The sequence below is a fragment of the Gobius niger genome, assembly GCF_951799975.1.
Source record: "Gobius niger genome assembly, chromosome: 8".
Taxonomy (NCBI): domain Eukaryota; kingdom Metazoa; phylum Chordata; class Actinopteri; order Gobiiformes; family Gobiidae; genus Gobius; species Gobius niger.
The window spans coordinates 17,737,668-17,756,244 of NC_136859.1; the positions used below are offsets into that span (position 1 = coordinate 17,737,668).

An 18,577-nucleotide genomic window follows, 5' to 3' on the forward strand; every position below is an offset into this window, starting at 1 on the left:
TATTGCACTCTTACTTTAATTAAGCACATCTGCATGCGCATGCTTATGAATACTAAAGACTTCGATTTTCGGTTGCAGTGAGCTCTTTTACTTTGACAAGCCAGCGTGTTGGTCGAATTATATTACCCGTCCACAGGAGACACATCAGATTTCAGTTTCTGGCTGTCCTCGCCACAGACCTCATTTTGAAATCATCATTCTGCTCTTCTCCACAGCTGCTGCCCTTGGCAACCTGGTGTCAGACCTGGCGGGACTGGGGTAAGCTCTCACCGACTCAAACAGCCATGTAAACAACACAGATTAAAAGTGCCAGGGCCACCGGGAGGTTTTACTTTGCAGAGCCAGGAATATAGTTTTCTGGACACAGATACGGGCGTCTCAGGGGGAAGAGCTGGAAAGGTTAAAAATGCATATTAAGAAGGTCTGGGGGTGGATTGTTATTCAGGACATCACAGAGCTGAAATGTAATATACAAGTAAGGATATTGCATTAGGAATTCATATATTATCATTTTGATGATTAAAATTAAAAGAATTAGATCACATTTTCATCATTTGTTGTCAGTCAATATCGGATTCAAAGCACTTGCAGATCACACTCGCATAATAAACCTGTGGCTGTGAAGATTCTTATGTTTCATTTCTAACCTAATTCACGGCAGGGAAGCTAAATTACACTTGCATGACATGGAAACAATATCTGCAGACAGGAGCTTCATTAGTGTGAACCAAAATTCAGGACCGTCTCTTTTATCTTTGCCTTAAGCTTTATTCATTCAAACCAGTAACAAAAACAAAGCACTGCTAAACTGTTTTGGAGCTGCATAATAAACCATAAGTACCCGTCTCATTGGCGAAGGTTGCAGCGTGTCTGTCAGATTAACCGCCTAATTGAAGACTATTATCTGCTTGAGAGCCACAGGGACCAAAGTCACCCACCCCAGAGCCTAGTTCAAAAATCATAATGGTGTAATTAGTTTAATATTAGCATATAAAGTTTTTTAACCGAGTCGGCTAATAAATGAATTTTCTGCTGGAAACAGTTAAGGCTTTGACTGTGATGGATGGGTCATTTTGGTGCCCTTTTCCTGGCCAGTCTGTGCCAGTCATGTATAATTGGGAGTAGAGACCCCTTGTGGCCAGTGTGTCAAGGTGAAGCACGATTAGACCAGGCAGGGCATGACATTTTGGATTTTGACAGATGCAAGCAGAGTCTGAAGGCTGAACATTCTCGGTGGACAGACATTATGTGACCTTAAAGGTACATTATGTTAGTTTTTATGCGAAGAAAAAAGTGTTTGAGTGCGTGTTTGACCTTTCAGTGACCCAGTGGCTGTATTGGTGGTTGCATACAGCCGGTGGCCTCTAAGACGCTCCAGGACCAATTGCTTTTAGGGTTTCGGATCTTTTCACTGCTGATTGAACTGTCCCATGGTAACACATATGTTACATCCAGAAACCCTAAAAACAATTGATCCTGGAGCGTCCTAGAGGCCATTGAGATGGAAAGTAAAGGCGCCAAGCTAACACCCGTACAGCCGCTGGGCCACTGCAAGGTCAAATACGCTCTAATATAACTTTTTTTGTTTTATAATGCACCTTAAACTGTAGCTTTTTGAAGGAAAGTGGCTGTAAGTCTATTTTAGATTTCCCCGGGAGGCAGTACTGTCACACAGACTCCGATGGGGATACTAAATGTATTTTGGTCATATAATCAAATTGTAAATTTTCCAATTACTGCCAATGTGATTAGATATGCATTGTATTTAAAAATCAGGATTGAATGTTTAACAGATAAGACCTAAATATTTTGTTTTATGTAGACTCAAAGAGAGAACATTATTCAATATTAACGTAACCATTTTTATTGATATTGATTTGACTATGATTAATTCTGTAGCCTCGGTGGATTATTTATTTTTTTGCCTCATGTAGCTGACTCTTCAGGAGCCTGTCCAAACACACACGAGCAACATTTTTGCTCAGATAGATGATAATTGCCAATTACTTGAACCGCTGACACAGACGTACTTCTCTGAGATTTTATCACACACATGCTACCAGAGCTGCTAAGCTATAATTCAAACAAACATACTGTACCTCAATGCTGATTAATTAAAATCAAACATTATTTACAATCAGATGTTTTAGTGCATGTAGTACTACAAATTAAGCACGAGATCTAACGTTATAGCGGCACAGCCAGAGTAACCCATCTGTAAATCCACACACCGTCCAAATAGTATCAATCAGAGTGACTTACTTCAGTGATGTAATTGAATTGATTCTGCCGTCAATGCGACAGGCATTAAGTCCTCATTGGTCAGTAATGTAGTGACTATAAATCCTTTCTCCTCTTTCCTCAAAACCTCTGACATTGGGTTATACATTACTAGACTGTGCAGGTCTCTACAAGGGTATGCACATTTGAAATCCAAAAAAAGAAATGGTCCCTTCAATAGGAGAAAATTGAGTGGACTTTTTTTGGCTGCTGTTGCTGTGGTGGAAGGCTAATTACCAAACTGTTGCTATGGTATGACATCACCCGCATAAACACTATGCAAATGAGAATAGTGTTCAATGGTTTTCCGATTAAAAATGTTTTGCCATTTGTCAAGTTGTCATTTGCAATTTCATTTATTTATTTATTTTTTTAAATCAATGACGGAGATCTTACTCAAACAGCTGGGGTAGTATTAGTAGTAGTAGTAGTAGTAGTAGTAGTAGTAGTAGTAGTAGTAGTAGTAGTAGTAGTAGTAGTAGTAGTAGTAGTAGTAGTAGTAGTAGTAGTAACCTGTGCCATCAATCAGACTATGTATAAATTCTCTTTCCATACAAAATGTAATATTAAGTGTACAGATTATAATCACACCCCGCATGTAGTAAATGAATGTATAGCAATGTTGTAGTAGTAGTAGTAGTAGTAGTAGTCGTATATGGCAATGAATACACACACAATAATTCACACTCACTCTCTGTGGCCCAGGCTGTTTCAGAGGCAGGGGCCGGCGCACTGGAAAGATGCCTCGGTGTGAGTGTGTGTCCTTTACCCCTTTATCTGTGTACACTGTTCCCACGTGAAAGCTGTCTGAGCGAGAGCCATGTTTTCTCCGTCTGATCTTATGAACTTGATAGATGAGAGTAAACAGTCTGAAGAGCTGATGATTCATTCTTTAAGTGTTTGACGCCCTCATTAGTCTCGGCATCTGCTGAAGTTTTTTTTTCTTTTTTTTCCACGGCAGAGTGCTGTAACAAGCCATTCTGGTTCGGAACAAGCACAATATGATGACACTGAATGCTTGATAAAATGCTTAATTATTTCTCTTGACTGCTTTGAATCTAAATTTGAGCGGTCGCAATTGGCAACTTAACAACAGACTATTTTATCTCACATGTATTAAACCATTTGGCTGTGTGGCTCTTGTTATTTCTGCAGTTTCGAGCCCCATACCCACAAGTCTGGCAAATGCAATGAACTCTTTTCCTCCCATTTCTCATTTCGGTTCTGGCGCAGGTGTCTGCTGTATAATCCTGCCGCATCTGGACCGTGGCATTTCAGCAAAGCAGAACACTTTCAATTACCATACATTTCCAGTTCCTAAACAAATAGTTTATCCGGAGTTGAGATGCTGTTGTGAATCAGATCTTTTCTAACGTCAGAGTCCTTCTTCTCCATGGAGCTGAGATTCTTGCGGTTAATTTCGTCACTTCTTGGTTTTCACTGTTGGAGTATTTATTTTCTGTTATTGACCTAGTTTTTTTTCATGCTTCCCATTGCAAGAATGTGAAATGTTGTGAATAGTGTTTGATGGCAGCAGCCTTTTGATGACGCTGAATCATTATTAATGGGCTACAGTGGATTTGAATAGTTGTGATCATTGGTTTTATGCAAATTAGAGAGCAGTGTCAAGCTACCAGGCGGATTTGAATTGAAGGATGCACAGACTAGTTCTTCTGTTTCCTCAAATTGCTGCTTCAACTTCTCTCTTCCTCTACTGAGCTGAAGCGCATTGTGAGAGCGTTCAAGTGATTATTAGTGCCACTCACTGTTGGTCTACACAGGGAGCTGCTGGCAATTTCCAAATTACGTTTACTGTTGATTCCTAGAACAGCGTGCCATTAGAGTTAACCATGCTTGATATTATACTTACAAACAATAAAACTCAACATTTGGATAGTGTTAAAAAGGTAAATGAAGTAGTTGATGTTGATGGTGTTGATGGGATGATTGGGGGGGTCTTTCATCTCCCCCGGTGTCTCTAGAAAACCACACATGCAGCTTTCCTGCACCAGGATCGGAGCACCAATACACACTAATTAAATCAAGAAGAAGAAGCTAACAGGCTAACGGGCAAAGCTAACTGTGAGATAGCGCCACTTTACAGCCAAGTTTCAGTGAAAAAAGCTATTTTCCAGCTTGCACTCGCTATTTAGCACCTGTCTTGATAAATGACTCGATGTCACACCTTTATAGTACTTTTGTATTTGTTCTGCAGGCTGTGGGTATATGGTAACTGATTTATAATACTTTTACACATTTGAAAGTATTGGAATGTGCATGTGCACGTTTCTATAAAGTGGATATTGTATTGTGGATAAGTGATAAGTGTGGATGATGTATCAGCTCACACCATTTTGCTTCATATTGTGGAGAAAATGGTGCTGTGGAACAGACAGAAGCAGAGCTATGGGGTTATCGAGGTTGTCTTTGTTCTGCACTCAGATGAATTGAATTAGAAATGAGTACATCATTTGTGCATCCTGTGTTTGATGTTTCAAAGATAAAAGTCAAAGGTGCCAGATTTAGGTGGCTTGGATGTGTACCGATGACGGATCGTGAAGGCATTGGTAATTTCGTATTCAGATTAGAGGCTGTTAAATTTGGAGTAGGACCAAAGTGGAGGTGTGATGGATGTAGTGAAAGGGAACAGCCAAAAGAGAAACGAGTCTTATCCTCTTGCTCACCCAAGTAGCATTTTTGGTGCCTGATAGCTTTGGTACCTGGCTGCCTTACATTTTATCTGCGGATGTAAAACACAGGTCAAACTAAACTTTTATCTCCAGATCTGCAAATGGTAAGATGAACAACTTTAAATGGAGTCATTGTCGCCCAGTGTGCTGTTGTTTCCGCCATGGTGTCTTATTGAAGCAGAGTGATTTACTTAATTTAGTCTAATAACGGTATTTCTCACTGTGACGAGGTCTAACTCCTGCTGCGCCGTGACAGATGGCTGCAACAAGAAGTGAGAGGAAGAGATTCATTAGAAGATCTATTGTTTGTTTCATCATTGCAAACAGAATACTGCAGCGTTTGATGGATCGACACATGATGTGAACAGGAAGAAAGTTATGTCACTTTGTTTTGTTTTGGTCATTAGAGACCAGTGCTGTTCGGGACTGATTAAATTGCTCGTATCATTCTCACTCTGTCTATTTCTCTCTTGTTCTTTCAGCTTGGCGGGTTACGTGGAGGCCTTGGCATCGCGGTTGGGGATGCAGATTCCGGACCTGAGCCCTAAACAGGCGGACATGTGGCAGACCAGAGTCAGCTCCCACTCGGTCAGTTACAAAGGACTACACTGTCCCTGCTATATCACCCACCCTGCCCTCTGTGTCCGCTCTCTAAACTACCAAATTACAAAACATGTGCACAATGTTGTTGAATCATTTTTTGGAAACAATAAGATACAAAATAATGTTTTTTATGAATACATGTAATTTTCATGAAGGTTGCAAATGATAATATTTACTTTTGTGGTAGGTTTTAGTTGTATATTAATAATGTTTGCCTCTTATAGGGACTATACAAGTTTAAAAATGTTAAAATTATGTATTTTCCTCCCTCTACATGTACCAACAATGTCCTATTGTGTAGAATGAGCCCAGACCTGTTCACCACAACTGCCTCTAAAATCCTGCACTGTCACTCAAAAACGTGTTACTTCGGTCCGAATTGCCGTCATGCACGAGCTTAATATAGAAGGTTTAGTTACACATATGACCTGAGGTGGCAGTAATGAGTATAAAATGGCAAACTTGGATCTAGCCCCTTTAACCCCTACCTGAACCAAGCACATTTTCTCCAGTTTAGCTTTACCCAAATATGAAAGCTTCTTGAAAAGGTGTCAAATAGCAACAAAATTGAGACGAAATCAAAGAAGGAAACGCAACAAATAAGCCACAAAAGAGCAACAGAGAAGTGACAAAAATGTGACAAAAGAGCCACAATAGATAGTAAAAAAAGTGACAAAAATGTGTGACGAAAAGCTTCCAAATGAGGCCTTACACCGGCCTATAGGCTGTGACCTTTAAGATTTGGGTATAGCTGAACCGGAGAAAACGCACTTGGTTAAGGCGAGTGTTAAGAGGTTAATTATTTCTGACAGAGAACACCCCAATGAATGTCTGTTAAAGGCCATGGTCAGCCCACTCCTCCCACAGTCGTTAACACAAAGACATTTATGTGCTCTTTGTTGCACTCGTTTACACTGTGAAGAAATGAGAGCAGAGTGTGAAGCCTAATTAGATTTAATTAGCTTTAGTGATTAGGCTGTCAGTAATTTTGCTCTGGGCTGATGGTAAAGGTCATGTTTTGGTCATTTGTTTGGCTTTGCCATTGACATGTAAAGAACAAATGTCTATCACGGATGTGAAGTTAATCAGGAGATTAGGAGATTAGATAAGTGAGGAGATTTCTTTTACTGAGGGCAGTCACAGGGGCACAACCCAGTGTGTTTTTTTGGATAGTCCCAAGCCCTGATAAAAAGCAAAAAACCTAGGCTTCTTGCTTGCTCTATAAAAATAATATTGTGAAACCAGGGCAACGCTTCCTTGCAAATGGTGTTTGATGTTTTCTGTTGTTTCATCTGTGCAGGGTAAAGCGATTGGTGTTGGCATCGGTTGCATCCTCGGCATGTTTCCTCTTTTGTTCTTTAAGGACGATGACAAAGATGAGAAGAAGAAGAAGGATGGCCAGACAGAGACTAATGAGAAAGCACAGCCTGCTGCAGCCACAGAAAGCAGCAAAAACTGAAGCTATCAATTTTCCGGCGAAAAAGACAATTTACAACCCTCTATAAACTGGGCTGATTGGCCACGTTGGGCAGACTATAGAGAGACAACCCCACGCTGTCACATCAATGAAAACTGATTTAAAGGTATTCTGAAGTGGATCTTTGTTTTGAATGTAGGATTTCAAGCACAGGGACCTGTCATTAGAACGAAAGCTAAAAACCTTCAACATGGCGGACTGCTGCTGTAAACTAACCTCAGCTTGTTTTTGACTGACACTTAACAAAATCTCATTCATTTAAAAAGGCAGCACTCTTTCCCTTTGCTTCTTCTGTTCTAAATATAGAACAAGCATGACACGTAAGTTAATTAGGAGGACCATGTCGGAATTAATGTTTGATTGATTGAAAAAATAAATGAATAAATAACAGACAAGTATGTTAAGCATCTTGTGTTGGAGTTAGGTGTTTTTGTCTTTAAAAAATAAGAAAAAATAGGGCTTGTTTAGCAGTGTTAAAACAACTTTCCCTTGTGGGTGCAGCTATAAGCCAAGGCACTTGTGCATGAACATGAAAGGTGCAATCTCGGATATTTTGTTTCTGAAGCATGTTTATTTCAAGCTAAAAATTGGTCCTCTGTGCAAATCTTATTTTGTTTGTTTGCAACATGATTGGTATTTCTTGTAATATTTACCAAGTACGCATAAAATGTACATAGGCAGTCGAGGAGCAGTACTTGCCTCCTATATGTACTGTATGAAGAAATGCTCTTTGAACAAAATATTCCTCAACCTGTGCAAAAAATAGAATAAATGTAGCTGAACTTGAAGGTTAAAATAAATCCCAGCACAGCTTCAGCTCTCACACAGTATAAAATTGTTCAGCATCAACAGTGACTCTTCAGAATGCAGCTTTTCCAAAAGCATCTCGCACCAAACCTCCAAAAGACCTCTATTTCTGTCCCGTTGGACCAGTTTGGGCCTAGCTGTATCTGTAACCTAGGCTCCCATCTGAGAAAAGGCTGTTGCTAAGTATGTTGCCAAGTACATGATCCTCATCTTGATTCTATGCTGCCCTCCGCTGGCTGAAACCTAAAGTGACTCATTCACATCCTCTTCTTGAGCTGCTAAGTCACTCAATTACCTATTTTTAAACTGTAAACATATGCACATATGTCAATTCAAGACAAGAAACACAAGCAGTCACAGCAGAAGAAAGCATACACTTCTTTGTTTGACACTCTCTGGCCTAGGACACAATATTTTTGTAACTCAGCAATTGTTATTTATTCATTGTTACATTACAGCATTACTCAAGTTCTCCATTTGCATATGATTTTTTTTTTTAATGTTTTTGCAACTAGGTAATAAGAAGGTTTCCTGTTTAGATTAAGTAATTAGAGAGACAATGCATTTTTCATTTGCTTTGACGAAATTGTTAGTTTTACCATTTTACCACGCTTTATATTTATATACTCTACTATTTTAGCACAATATTTCATGTCCTAGTTGTTACATGTTAAGCTTCTGATGCCAAGTACTAAATATTACCTAACAAAAAAGTAAACTTGAGACAAACGAGACTTAACTTTTAACTTGTACAAGATTGTTCTGCTTATTTAATACGTGAACAAATGTCATACATAAATAAATATATCAACAGAAGACAAAAGATTTCTTTATTTATATAGTTAGCATTTCAGACTGAATGCCTGACCATTGTGCATGCACTTATACAAATCTTATTGTACATGTTTACTTTGTCATAATAAAATCAAGTCTGCTGCAGAAACATGTCTTTTTTTCACCCAAGGGAAGTATTTATAAAAGAAAGAGTTATTTAGAAAACAAACCATTTAAAGAGTTATTGTAATGTATAGAATAATCGTATTTTTAAACAAGTAGTCATGATAGTTTCAGGGAAGGTTAGCGATGAACCAAAAGCTGCAATTATTTAGATCATCCTTTACAAATTCAGGTCTTGGTTTTGTTATCAGCATATCATTCTATTATCAGAGTATTTTACCCTGAACCTCTGATTTTGATTTTTAAACGTGAGTCATGAGCGTTAGTAGCTACCGTATTTGGCGGACTATAAATCCTACTTTTTTTCATAGTTTGGCTGGGGGTGCGACTTATACTCGGGTGTGACTTATATATCAAAATATATCATTTTACATGTTTGTTATTTTCATACTGACAGCCGCAAGAGGGCGCTCAATGGCTTGTGAACCAGTATCTGCCACTCCTGTACCACTGAAGATTTAAAAAACATTAATCGAGCAGCAGAAAGAAATTTGGAGTGAGCGAGAAACTTGTGAGGGATTGGCGAAAAGCAGAGGTTGCTCTTACCGCAATGAAGAAAACAAAAAAAGCTAATTGCGAGCTAAAAGCTAGATGGCCACAGCTAGAGGAGTTTACTAATGAGAGCTTGAACAGCGTGATGCCGGGGGAGGTTTGTCAACGCCTCCATGCCCAGGTAGTTGCCAAGGCTGGTGTGAGTTATACTCCAGAGCGACTTATAGTCTGGAAAATCTGGATATACAAGATTGGCTCAATACATTATCAGTTGAAGATTGAATGTGTTAATTTGGTGCTTTTTGTTATGTGACCATTGCAGGTATTCCTATACATTATGATGAATAGCCTGTATCGTGTCTTGTTTTCGAATAGCACTGTGTGTCCATCACTATTTTAGTCCATTTTCTCTCCCGCTGGTATCATTAGCTGCCTAGTGAGCAGGAAGACAACATGAAGCTATACTCTGAGGTAGAGCACTAAGGGACAAGGGCTGAAGACACAAGGGACGGACTGTGGCCAATTTGAACAAAGAATGAAAACATACAGAGGCAACATGCAATAGTTGAACCAATATTCATTTACTGTATCTTTCTTATATTCACACACTTTTTAGAGGCAATACAATATTTTACTGAAGACACAACAAGGTTAATAGCAGCTCAACAGTAATACACAATATGTGCATGGCACCCTGTAATAAATAAACATTTAAATTAATCAATCTCAGAGGGAATAAATAAAGACATTTCCAGAAGGCCTCAAAGGATTTCAGTTTTCAGTGGATAATATAATCGAGCATATGAAGGACAATTTCAGCCTCACCACCGACACCACACAAACTATGTAAAAGATAATAGCCATTAAGACTGATCAAGGCAAAGGATGAACTGTTAAAGCTAAATATCTTTTAATAACAACTTGTATTTTAATTGGCAGATGCAAACAAACCTATTAGTACCAGTAATAAGTAAGATAAAACATGCTATGAAGCACCCAATATAAATTCAAATGCAATCTTGAACAGTTCTAGACATTTTCACATTTTAAATAACAAACGAAAGGAACATATTTTAATAATTTGTAGACAACATTTATCACTAAAAGTAAGGCAATATGGTGCCAGCTTCAGTCATTTCTACATATTTTACAAATAGATGTGATGCCAAATGCAACACTAAACTATTTTAAACAGGAAACACCTCAAGTGTAAACATGGCAAAGATTGTAGTTTGTGTTGGATATCAAGTAAACAGCACTGGTCACCTTTAGTTCACAGAATGTTATGGTATCATAAGGACCTTAGGAAAACATAAATATGTTTTATATGACAATTGAAAGCCTTTGTTACCAGCACAAGACACAATAGAAAACATCATGGTAACACTGTAGCTATTACACAGCTACAAAACATCAGTGTTTTTCAAATTATCCATTTGCTGCATGCTATTTTAATTAAGCAAATGTGCATTAACAGAAATAAGTCATAAGTAATACTATGTTTGTTTTTCAATAATAAATTAATGAGAGCGATGTGTCCTCAAGTGTTAGCAATATCAACCACAGACTTAACTGTATCTATGACTTAATACTAAACTAGTCGTCAATCTCAGCAGTGGAAGACATTGAGACAAACACAAATCCAACAAACATTGATATAAACTATTTGCAAAGGATACGAGGGTCTTCTCTACTCGGGCCTGTTTTGTGGTACTCAAGTGTGACAGAGCAGATCACATGGGCTCGTCTGGCAGAAACCAAACATTATCTTCAAGCCAGTCACTATTGTTGAAAGAATCCTTTCCACAGACTATCCCAACAATAAATAACACCTTGTCTTCCAGTTGCAGACAGGCACTTCGACAGAACACTGTGGAAAAGGAGAGCAGTACAAAGTGAAAAGCTGCATTTACTTGATTTTGTGGGCTTCATTGTTGTTGCAGTAAACAGGTTGGCATTCGGGAGAGACGGAGGAGGGGCTGTTAGAGGCAGAACGGTCCCTGCGATTGTGCTTCCGATGCAAGACGACAGCTGCCAAAACGCTGAGAATGTGTCCATGAAAGTACATAGACCTAAACAAACAAGTATTTTAGTTTACAGAAGAATTGAGTAACAGAATCTAAACAGATGTACGGTAATATTACAGTACCTGTAGTAGATCATTGTAGGCTCAACTGCTAGAAGCAAAAAGGGCATGACTGTGTAGCAGATGGCTAACTGTGTGGCAGCCCAGGTCACAATGTCATAACCCAGTTTTAGGATTTCTGATCCCAGGAAATAGGGCCGAAATGACCTCCTTATCTAATAACAAGAAATGAAGAACACATTTGTGAAAAAGTTTTAAAAATGTTAAAATTATGTATTTTCCTCCCCCTACATATTCCAGCAATGTGCTGAGGTGTAGAATGAGCCCAGACCTGTTCACCACAACTGCCTCTAAAATCCTGCACTGTCACTCAAAAAGGTGTTTGCCGAGCTTAATATAGAAGCTGCAATTACATGTATGACTTGAGGTGGCAGTAGTGAGTATAAAATGGCCAACTTGCATCTAGCCCCTTTTGTGTCATTTTCCATAAACCTGATGTCTGAAACGTTTAGCTCATTTATTTGGGAAAGTGCTTACAGCTCTAGCAGCGATGGTGAAGGGGATTCCGGTGAGGAAGGTGAAGTAGTAGCCTGGGTAGAGGCCATGCCAAAGAGCAGACAGGACGAAAGTCAAAGGCAACCTGTAACGTGGTGCTCGATCATAGCACACCCTGATAAGGAACAGGAGACAAGTTAATGTTGTGTTTTTGATTGATGAGCAGATACCACACTCACATTTTGAGCCAAAACCCAGTACGAATATTCCAGTTGTCGATAAAAGTCTTGTAACTCGTTGCTGTCTGCAAACATTGCAAAACAATGACTGTAACAGTTTCCCCTCCCCCAATCACAGTAATTCACAAAGGTACCTCGATTCCCACGATGTTGAGGTTGCAGAGAAGCTCCCAAGTCGGCCTTCCGTTCTCATCCATCCCAGAGAAGCCATAACCTGCTGCGTTGTTCACTGCATCCGCTGTCCAGAGAACGATCCCATTATCAGCGAATACCAATACTTCTATTAAGATGTGTCGGACTAAAGTACTCACCTAGGGTCCAGGCGAAGTAGAATTTTGGCCGAGATGCTTGTACAGAGAAAAATGCATAGGTGAGCTTAGTTAAAAAAGAAGCATTGGCCACAAAATGTGGATCCACGTTGTAAGCGACTGGCAAAGATCGAGTCACAATGAGAAAAAATAGCACACAGCCAGTGCAGATCAGCAATTTTCGACACACAGCTCTCTAATAGGGAATACAAAGGTTGTGTTATGTTTTGTCTTTAACAAATGAAAGGGTTTATGAAAGAGTGTATGAAGTTGTACCATGGGTGAAGGCTCTCCTTGCTTCTTATATTTATAATTCCCATTGCAGGTTTGTGAATGTAGCCTGCTGCTGATGTGGCGACCCTCTATGAAGTCGATGTAGTCCTTATAGTCACTGCATGGTCCCACCAAAACACTCAGGAAGTTCAGATTGTAACTTAGGTAGGAAATAAGAGAGGGTCTTTGCCTGTGGAGGGAAATGATCATGATCAAAACAGGTATAGTTCAAGTTAAACATACTATATGACACCAAAAAGAGGATAGGACCACTTAAAACACTGGGATGTATTGCACATTATGCAGAACATTGTCTGGGTTCAAATTAACACACACAAAAATACATAGTCATATGATGCATGATTCTAGATGGGCAAGCATATGCATATGCGTGTTTTGCTCATAATCATGCACTTTCATGCAAATTGAAACTAATACAATATTGATGCTGTTAAGCATGCTGTTGACATGAAGGAGTAATTCACCATGAATACATCTCCATCGTGGCTAAAGGAAAAGAATGATTTTTATATTTTTACCTTTTCATTTTATTTACCTACTAATAAAAAACAAAAGTTCTTTATTTTGATGAAGTCCCTTTTTCTTTTGGAAAAGTCAACGTAAGAGCTGAGTCTTGTCTGCCATATTGTGGCATTTGTTACACAACAAACACAGAGCCTTACTTGATAGCCAGGAGCTTCTGATCCGGATTTAGTTTGTCTGGCTCCTTATACATACCTGAGAAAAAGCAAACACATATAATATTTCATAATTTTATAGCTGAAATGACATTTTACATTTGAATGACTTATGTCTTGGGCATTCTCATAAAAAAACTTGATCTCTCGAATGGAGATGGGACATAATTACCGGGCAACCATCACTCCTGCTATTTTACCATTCTGGTCTTTCCGGTAAAACAGACAAAACGGAAACTAGTTTAGCCATACTGAACTGCATATTTTGTGTCCCGTCAAAAGAGAGATAACTACACAACAGTGATAACAGTCTGTTTAGGATGGAGAGCAATGGGTCTGATATAAATGAGTATGGTCTAAGTGGCACAAGGGCTCATATGAAATAATGTTCTTTTTGTCAGATCTGTCATTTGAGATTATCTTTGCTGAACATTAAGAATTAAATGAAAGAGTTTTAATGACAAGCAGGAAAAGACTTCTTATTACTTGGGTCAATGACTTACCATCATGGAGCTGAAAGGCTAGAATAGTTATCTTTTGGGCAACCGTCATCAGCGGCCTGGACAGAGAGGACAGAGGAGAATTACTCGTGCTAACCAGTTGAAGGAAACTTCTCACTCTTCTGCAGAGTCTTGGTGGACATGAGTTGCACAGAAGAGTTTCCACTGACCACAGAGAGCTGCTCTGTCCCAAGAATGTGAGTGCACAAACAGTATCTATCTCTCCCGTCACACACATGCTGGGCCTGCTCTGTGACTGAACTGCATTGTGTGCACTGCATGGCAAAGCTGCAGCAGCTCAATGAAAGTTGGCACCGATTTCCTGAAACATTATCATGCTGCCAGTCAGTTTGCTTGCTCCCACTGCAGCCTGAGAAGTAGTTTTTCACTTCTCACTAAGCAGCTACTGATTTGAGAGTGGTGTCCCGTGTAGTTGTGTGCTAAATGTAGATGGAAATCCAAAGGAAAACTGATGAGTTTACATTGTTTAGTCATCAGCCATGTATTTAAAAAAAAAAACTTGCAAGAAAATAAATCAGGACTAAAGAGAATGAAGACTATATCTACAATCACCTGATCATGTCAAGTACAGAAACATTTAGAACATGCATATGACATTGTCCTTTTCCGCACAGACCCAAATACCATTCTCAAGTTGATCACATTCTCTCTATGACAGTCAGTCAGTGAGTGAGAAAACAGTATTTCTTAATAGGACTTGAAACAGTATTTCTTAATAGGACTTGTTATACATATTATTCCTGGGAAGAGATACTGCACTCTAGTTTTAAAAGTGCTACAATTCCCCCAGAAGCTTTGTGGTCAAAGAGCAACACGCCCTAATAAACCTATGCAGTGTCAACAGTAAAGAATTTGTCTTTCTATTGACAGTTGTGTTGTTTGCGCAATGATGGGACAGTAATGACTGTGTAGGCATGTGTATACCTCAACCAATGAATGGTAACTGATAACATAAAAAAAAACTACAGTGACAAAACGACAGTGAATAAAATGTGACTTATGTGCTGTCACTAAAAGGTTGGCTTTGGAAGTGAGGAAATCTGGACAGATGAGGAGGTCACTTACCCAGAAAAGTCTGTTGAGAGAACTCCATAGTTAAAAATATAGACTCGGATCACTTGGCACACGGTGAGGTAGCCCATCGCCCACACCATTGTATACCTGCAAGTAAAATTATCATGTTGTTCTACATTGGTTATTGCATAATGCAGATACACTGATCAGGCATAATATACACGCCACTATCAACAAAACAAAAACTTAACTCTTGTGCATGATGCCTTATTGGGTTGTTATAAGCAGTAACCTGAATAGGGCCGCACAAGATTCAAAAACTGTAATATTGCGCACCCCATATTATTGTCTTATTTTTTACAAAAACATTTCATCAGATTACATTTCAATAATTTTTTGACATCGATCATATTTACAAGAATTTGAATTATCAAGGCCAAAACAAGGCTAAAATTGAAATAAGATAAGGTTAGCTAAGAGATCTTTATTGTCTGCCCCAAATTCAAATGCATTCAATCATATCATCATGAGTAAATCTGAACTTTTACACATACACTGTTATGCTACAATGTTTTTGTTTTAGGCTGTGTTTGCAAAAGGAAAAGTGTAAATCTCCGTCAGATGGAGGCAGAGGTGGGCAGAGTAGCTAAAAATATTGACCTTTAAGTAAGAGTAACTTTACTTTGATGCAATTTTACTCAAATACAAGTAAAAGGCAATGATTCAAACAATTACTGAAGTAAAAGTTAAAAAGTACTTGGAGAGAAACCGAGTAACTGTTTGAGCGAAAAAAGGCTGATTATTTTCAATGACGCCATAAATTGTGTGAAACAAAACACAAAATCGTGTGGAATTCACAATATTTCCTAAGAAAATTCCTAGAAAATGGCATAAAATAAACAGAAAAACAAACTAATTCTCCAGAGCATTGTGCACCAGATGATCATCTATTTTATTTTATTGATCAAAATGAAGCATTTGCCACTTAAATATTTACTCACAGTGGAAAAAGTAACAATCATTTTTACTCAAGTAGAAGTACAAATTCTTCATTATAATTTTACTCAAGTAGAAGTAAAAAGTATTGTATGATAAAACTACTAGAATTTTATAAAACGTTACTGAGTAAATGTAACTGAGTACTACCCGCCTCTGGATGGAAGACCTCAGTGATTTTGTGATGTATTGCTATCTCTTGATGCAAACATAATAATTTGGCAATACACTGTACAGGCCTGAACTGGATTTTGTCTTCAAAGTTGGCACAATCTCATATAATCAACTAATAACAGGGTTAAGCGAAAGCAATCAGCTACTGACACTAAAGCAGAGGTCAAGTCTCTACCCACACACAAAAATGTCACGGTGCACCATGTCTAACAAGTTTTTCTGGCATCTCATTCATGGAAACTTCAAGAGGTTAATTCCAGATTTGTAGCACGTGCAGATGATATATTGAAAACAATAACACACGGTCTTTCAAAGCAAAAACTAAATATTACTGAGCAAGATGTATTCTGGAGGAATGACAGATCTGGCAGCTATAGCAAGGTAAGAGGCTTTGAATCTGAAAAATGACATTTTCCGTTCCACTCACCTGTGTACATTGTTGATACCAGCTTTTATGATGATCAAGTAACTGCCGACTATAACAGTGAGCATGTGTGAGGCGTACCTGTAAAAGTAAACACACACCCGCTTCATAGTTGATAACATTGTCCTGGAAATTGGTGCACACAGGAAAATGCTGAAGTGGTTGCCTACACTTAACTAAAGAATGCATTCGGTCAGGACAATCCCATGAATTTAAACATGCCTGAATAACGAAGTAAGGCTGATGGATTTAGCATCATATGACACAAGATAAATGGACTGTGTGTGAGCGTTTGTCTCAGCAGGATTTCGTACCATCCGAAGCAGAAAATGAGGATGGCGATTCCGAAGAGTGTGGCCACTGCGTGTCTGACCAGAGGGTTGGTGTGGCTAGGACTGAGGTAGAGACGGAACCAGAAGGCAGCGGCCAGTGCAAAAAGCTGACATGCCATAAAGTTCAGCTGTGGATCAAAGAGAGTCAGCCTCAAAACAACTATTTATGTATCTATATGGAATTATCTCAGTCAATTGAAAATACATGGCACACACCATACAACAAAATTAATGTGAAGTGAATTTGAGAAAGTAATGACTTCCACAATGTAGGACTCCATATCATGTCATAGATTAAAACACATGTACGATTATAATTAAATGATTTGGCAATGTAACAAGCATCCAAATAATTGACAACATTTGACCACAATGTTGACTCTTCAAACAGATATCCCACAGTTATGGGAGGCCCAGGAGATGTTAGCAAGGAGGCTTAAATAAATATACTTTCGGACAGGTTATTGAGTAGTCTTACCTGATCCACAGGGAAACCCAGGTATTCACCCAAAGGCAACAGCCACAGTGCGCCGGTGCTTTTGAAAGCTGTTTCCACCGGCTCCACCATCCTTTACGTTTATCAATCCTACCTTCACAATTATTTCTCTTCTTTTTATCTACTTTCTTGAGCTGTCTGGGATAAACATAATGACAGGGAGCGTCCCCGATCAGTCCAGAAAGTGATATAGCGAAGCTGGAGACAAGTCTCCACCTCTACACACCCTCTGCTCCTAAGCTTCCACTTGCGGATTTCAAAGTAAAAGCTACCATGTGATTAAAATTACACTATTTGTGATTTATTTTATGTAGAGTATTTGTAAGAGTTTACTCCACCGTGCCTTGCGTATTATGTTACAGACGTGGTGGCTGTTGTTGGGTGTGTGATTGCAACGAACAGACCCCTTATCTTCTTTTACTTTGATGGTTTGGTAATATTTCTGGTGATGAGCTTTATGTTATATCTATGCGTGTGTGTCTTCTACTTATCATTTGGAGTCTTTTTTTTTTAATTCCCTCGAAAAATAATTGCCACCAGGCCAAGATCAAGTCCAAATCGGAACTAAACCAGGTTAAAAAATGGTCTAAAATAGAATTGGACTATTCCTATATGTGTACGTGATAGATAACCAGTCTACACACTTGAGTATAGACTTTTTCTCTGAGATTATTTTTTAAATTTTAACAGCAAAATGAGGCAATTGATCTTTTTTAGACAAGAACTCTGAATGAACTGTTGAACTAAAAACTTTTATTTTTTTTAATACATTCAAACAACCCAAATAAGTCCCAAACAGTCAAAGCTTTCAAAAAGTTGTTTAAAGCTTCTAAAATTCAAGTATATATAAGATTAGGAGGAATAAAGTAAGAAAAATTATAATAATAATGATGACATGATTTAGTTTCAACTAAATTAACTTAAAACAAATGTATGTATACATATTTGTTGGAATATTGAAATTTATGTTACTAACTTCAGATACATGCTTTTTTCTCTTCTGTTTAACACTTGATATTGTTCATTATTAATGTTTGTGTTTTGTTTTTGTTTTCTCTCGTGGAAGTCTGTAAACTGGGTTAGGCGTTATAAGTTTTCACTTCAGCCTAAACCCTTTCGGTCGTGTTGTCCACAAAGAATTGGAAATGTATTTACGTTTAAAGGAATGAACAGACCGAATAAACTACTACTACTAGCTACATAACAACAGGCTCC

At 38.5% G+C, this 18,577-nt stretch overlaps 2 protein-coding genes across 3 annotated transcripts in view; one reads left to right on the forward strand and one right to left on the reverse strand.

Annotated features, from left to right (window-relative positions):
- LOC306967351 (transmembrane protein 65-like) overlaps nucleotides 1-8,726 on the forward strand; it is a 31,268-nt gene extending 22,542 nt beyond the window's left edge. For both annotated transcript variants that reach the window (XM_079562339.1, XM_079562340.1), the window contains exons 6-8: nucleotides 216-258; nucleotides 5,453-5,558; nucleotides 6,874-8,726. In XM_079562339.1, the coding sequence (XP_079418465.1) occupies nucleotides 216-258; nucleotides 5,453-5,558; nucleotides 6,874-7,032 (308 nt within the window). In that variant the 3' untranslated portion in view covers nucleotides 7,033-8,726. The remainder of the gene's footprint in view (nucleotides 1-215; nucleotides 259-5,452; nucleotides 5,559-6,873) is intronic.
- Nucleotides 8,727-9,902: 1,176 nt separating this feature from the next.
- On the reverse strand, nucleotides 9,903-17,565 carry mboat1 (membrane bound O-acyltransferase domain containing 1). Its single transcript, XM_079561457.1, has 13 exons — nucleotides 17,345-17,565; nucleotides 16,849-16,994; nucleotides 16,538-16,615; nucleotides 14,992-15,087; nucleotides 13,909-13,964; nucleotides 13,391-13,445; nucleotides 12,711-12,897; nucleotides 12,438-12,630; nucleotides 12,261-12,364; nucleotides 12,127-12,191; nucleotides 11,930-12,062; nucleotides 11,456-11,607; nucleotides 9,903-11,378 (listed from the first exon to the last, which is right to left on the reverse strand). The coding sequence occupies exons 1-13, from the start codon at nucleotides 17,432-17,434 to the stop codon at nucleotides 11,216-11,218; spliced, it is 1,518 nt and encodes a 505-aa protein (XP_079417583.1). The 5' UTR covers nucleotides 17,435-17,565; the 3' UTR covers nucleotides 9,903-11,215.
- Nucleotides 17,566-18,577: the final 1,012 nt, after the last annotated feature.

Coding starts and splice junctions, on each gene's coding strand:
- mboat1 (XM_079561457.1), bottom strand. CDS start 17,434: ATGGTGGAGCCGGTGGAAACAGCTTTCAAAAGCACCGGCGCACTGTGG. Junction 13,965..14,991: donor CTCTCAACAGACTTTTCTGG/GTAAGTGACCTC, acceptor CTCTCTGTCCAG/GCCGCTGATGACGGTTGCCC. Junction 12,192..12,260: donor TCAACATCGTGGGAATCGAG/GTACCTTTGTGA, acceptor CAATGTTTGCAG/ACAGCAACGAGTTACAAGAC.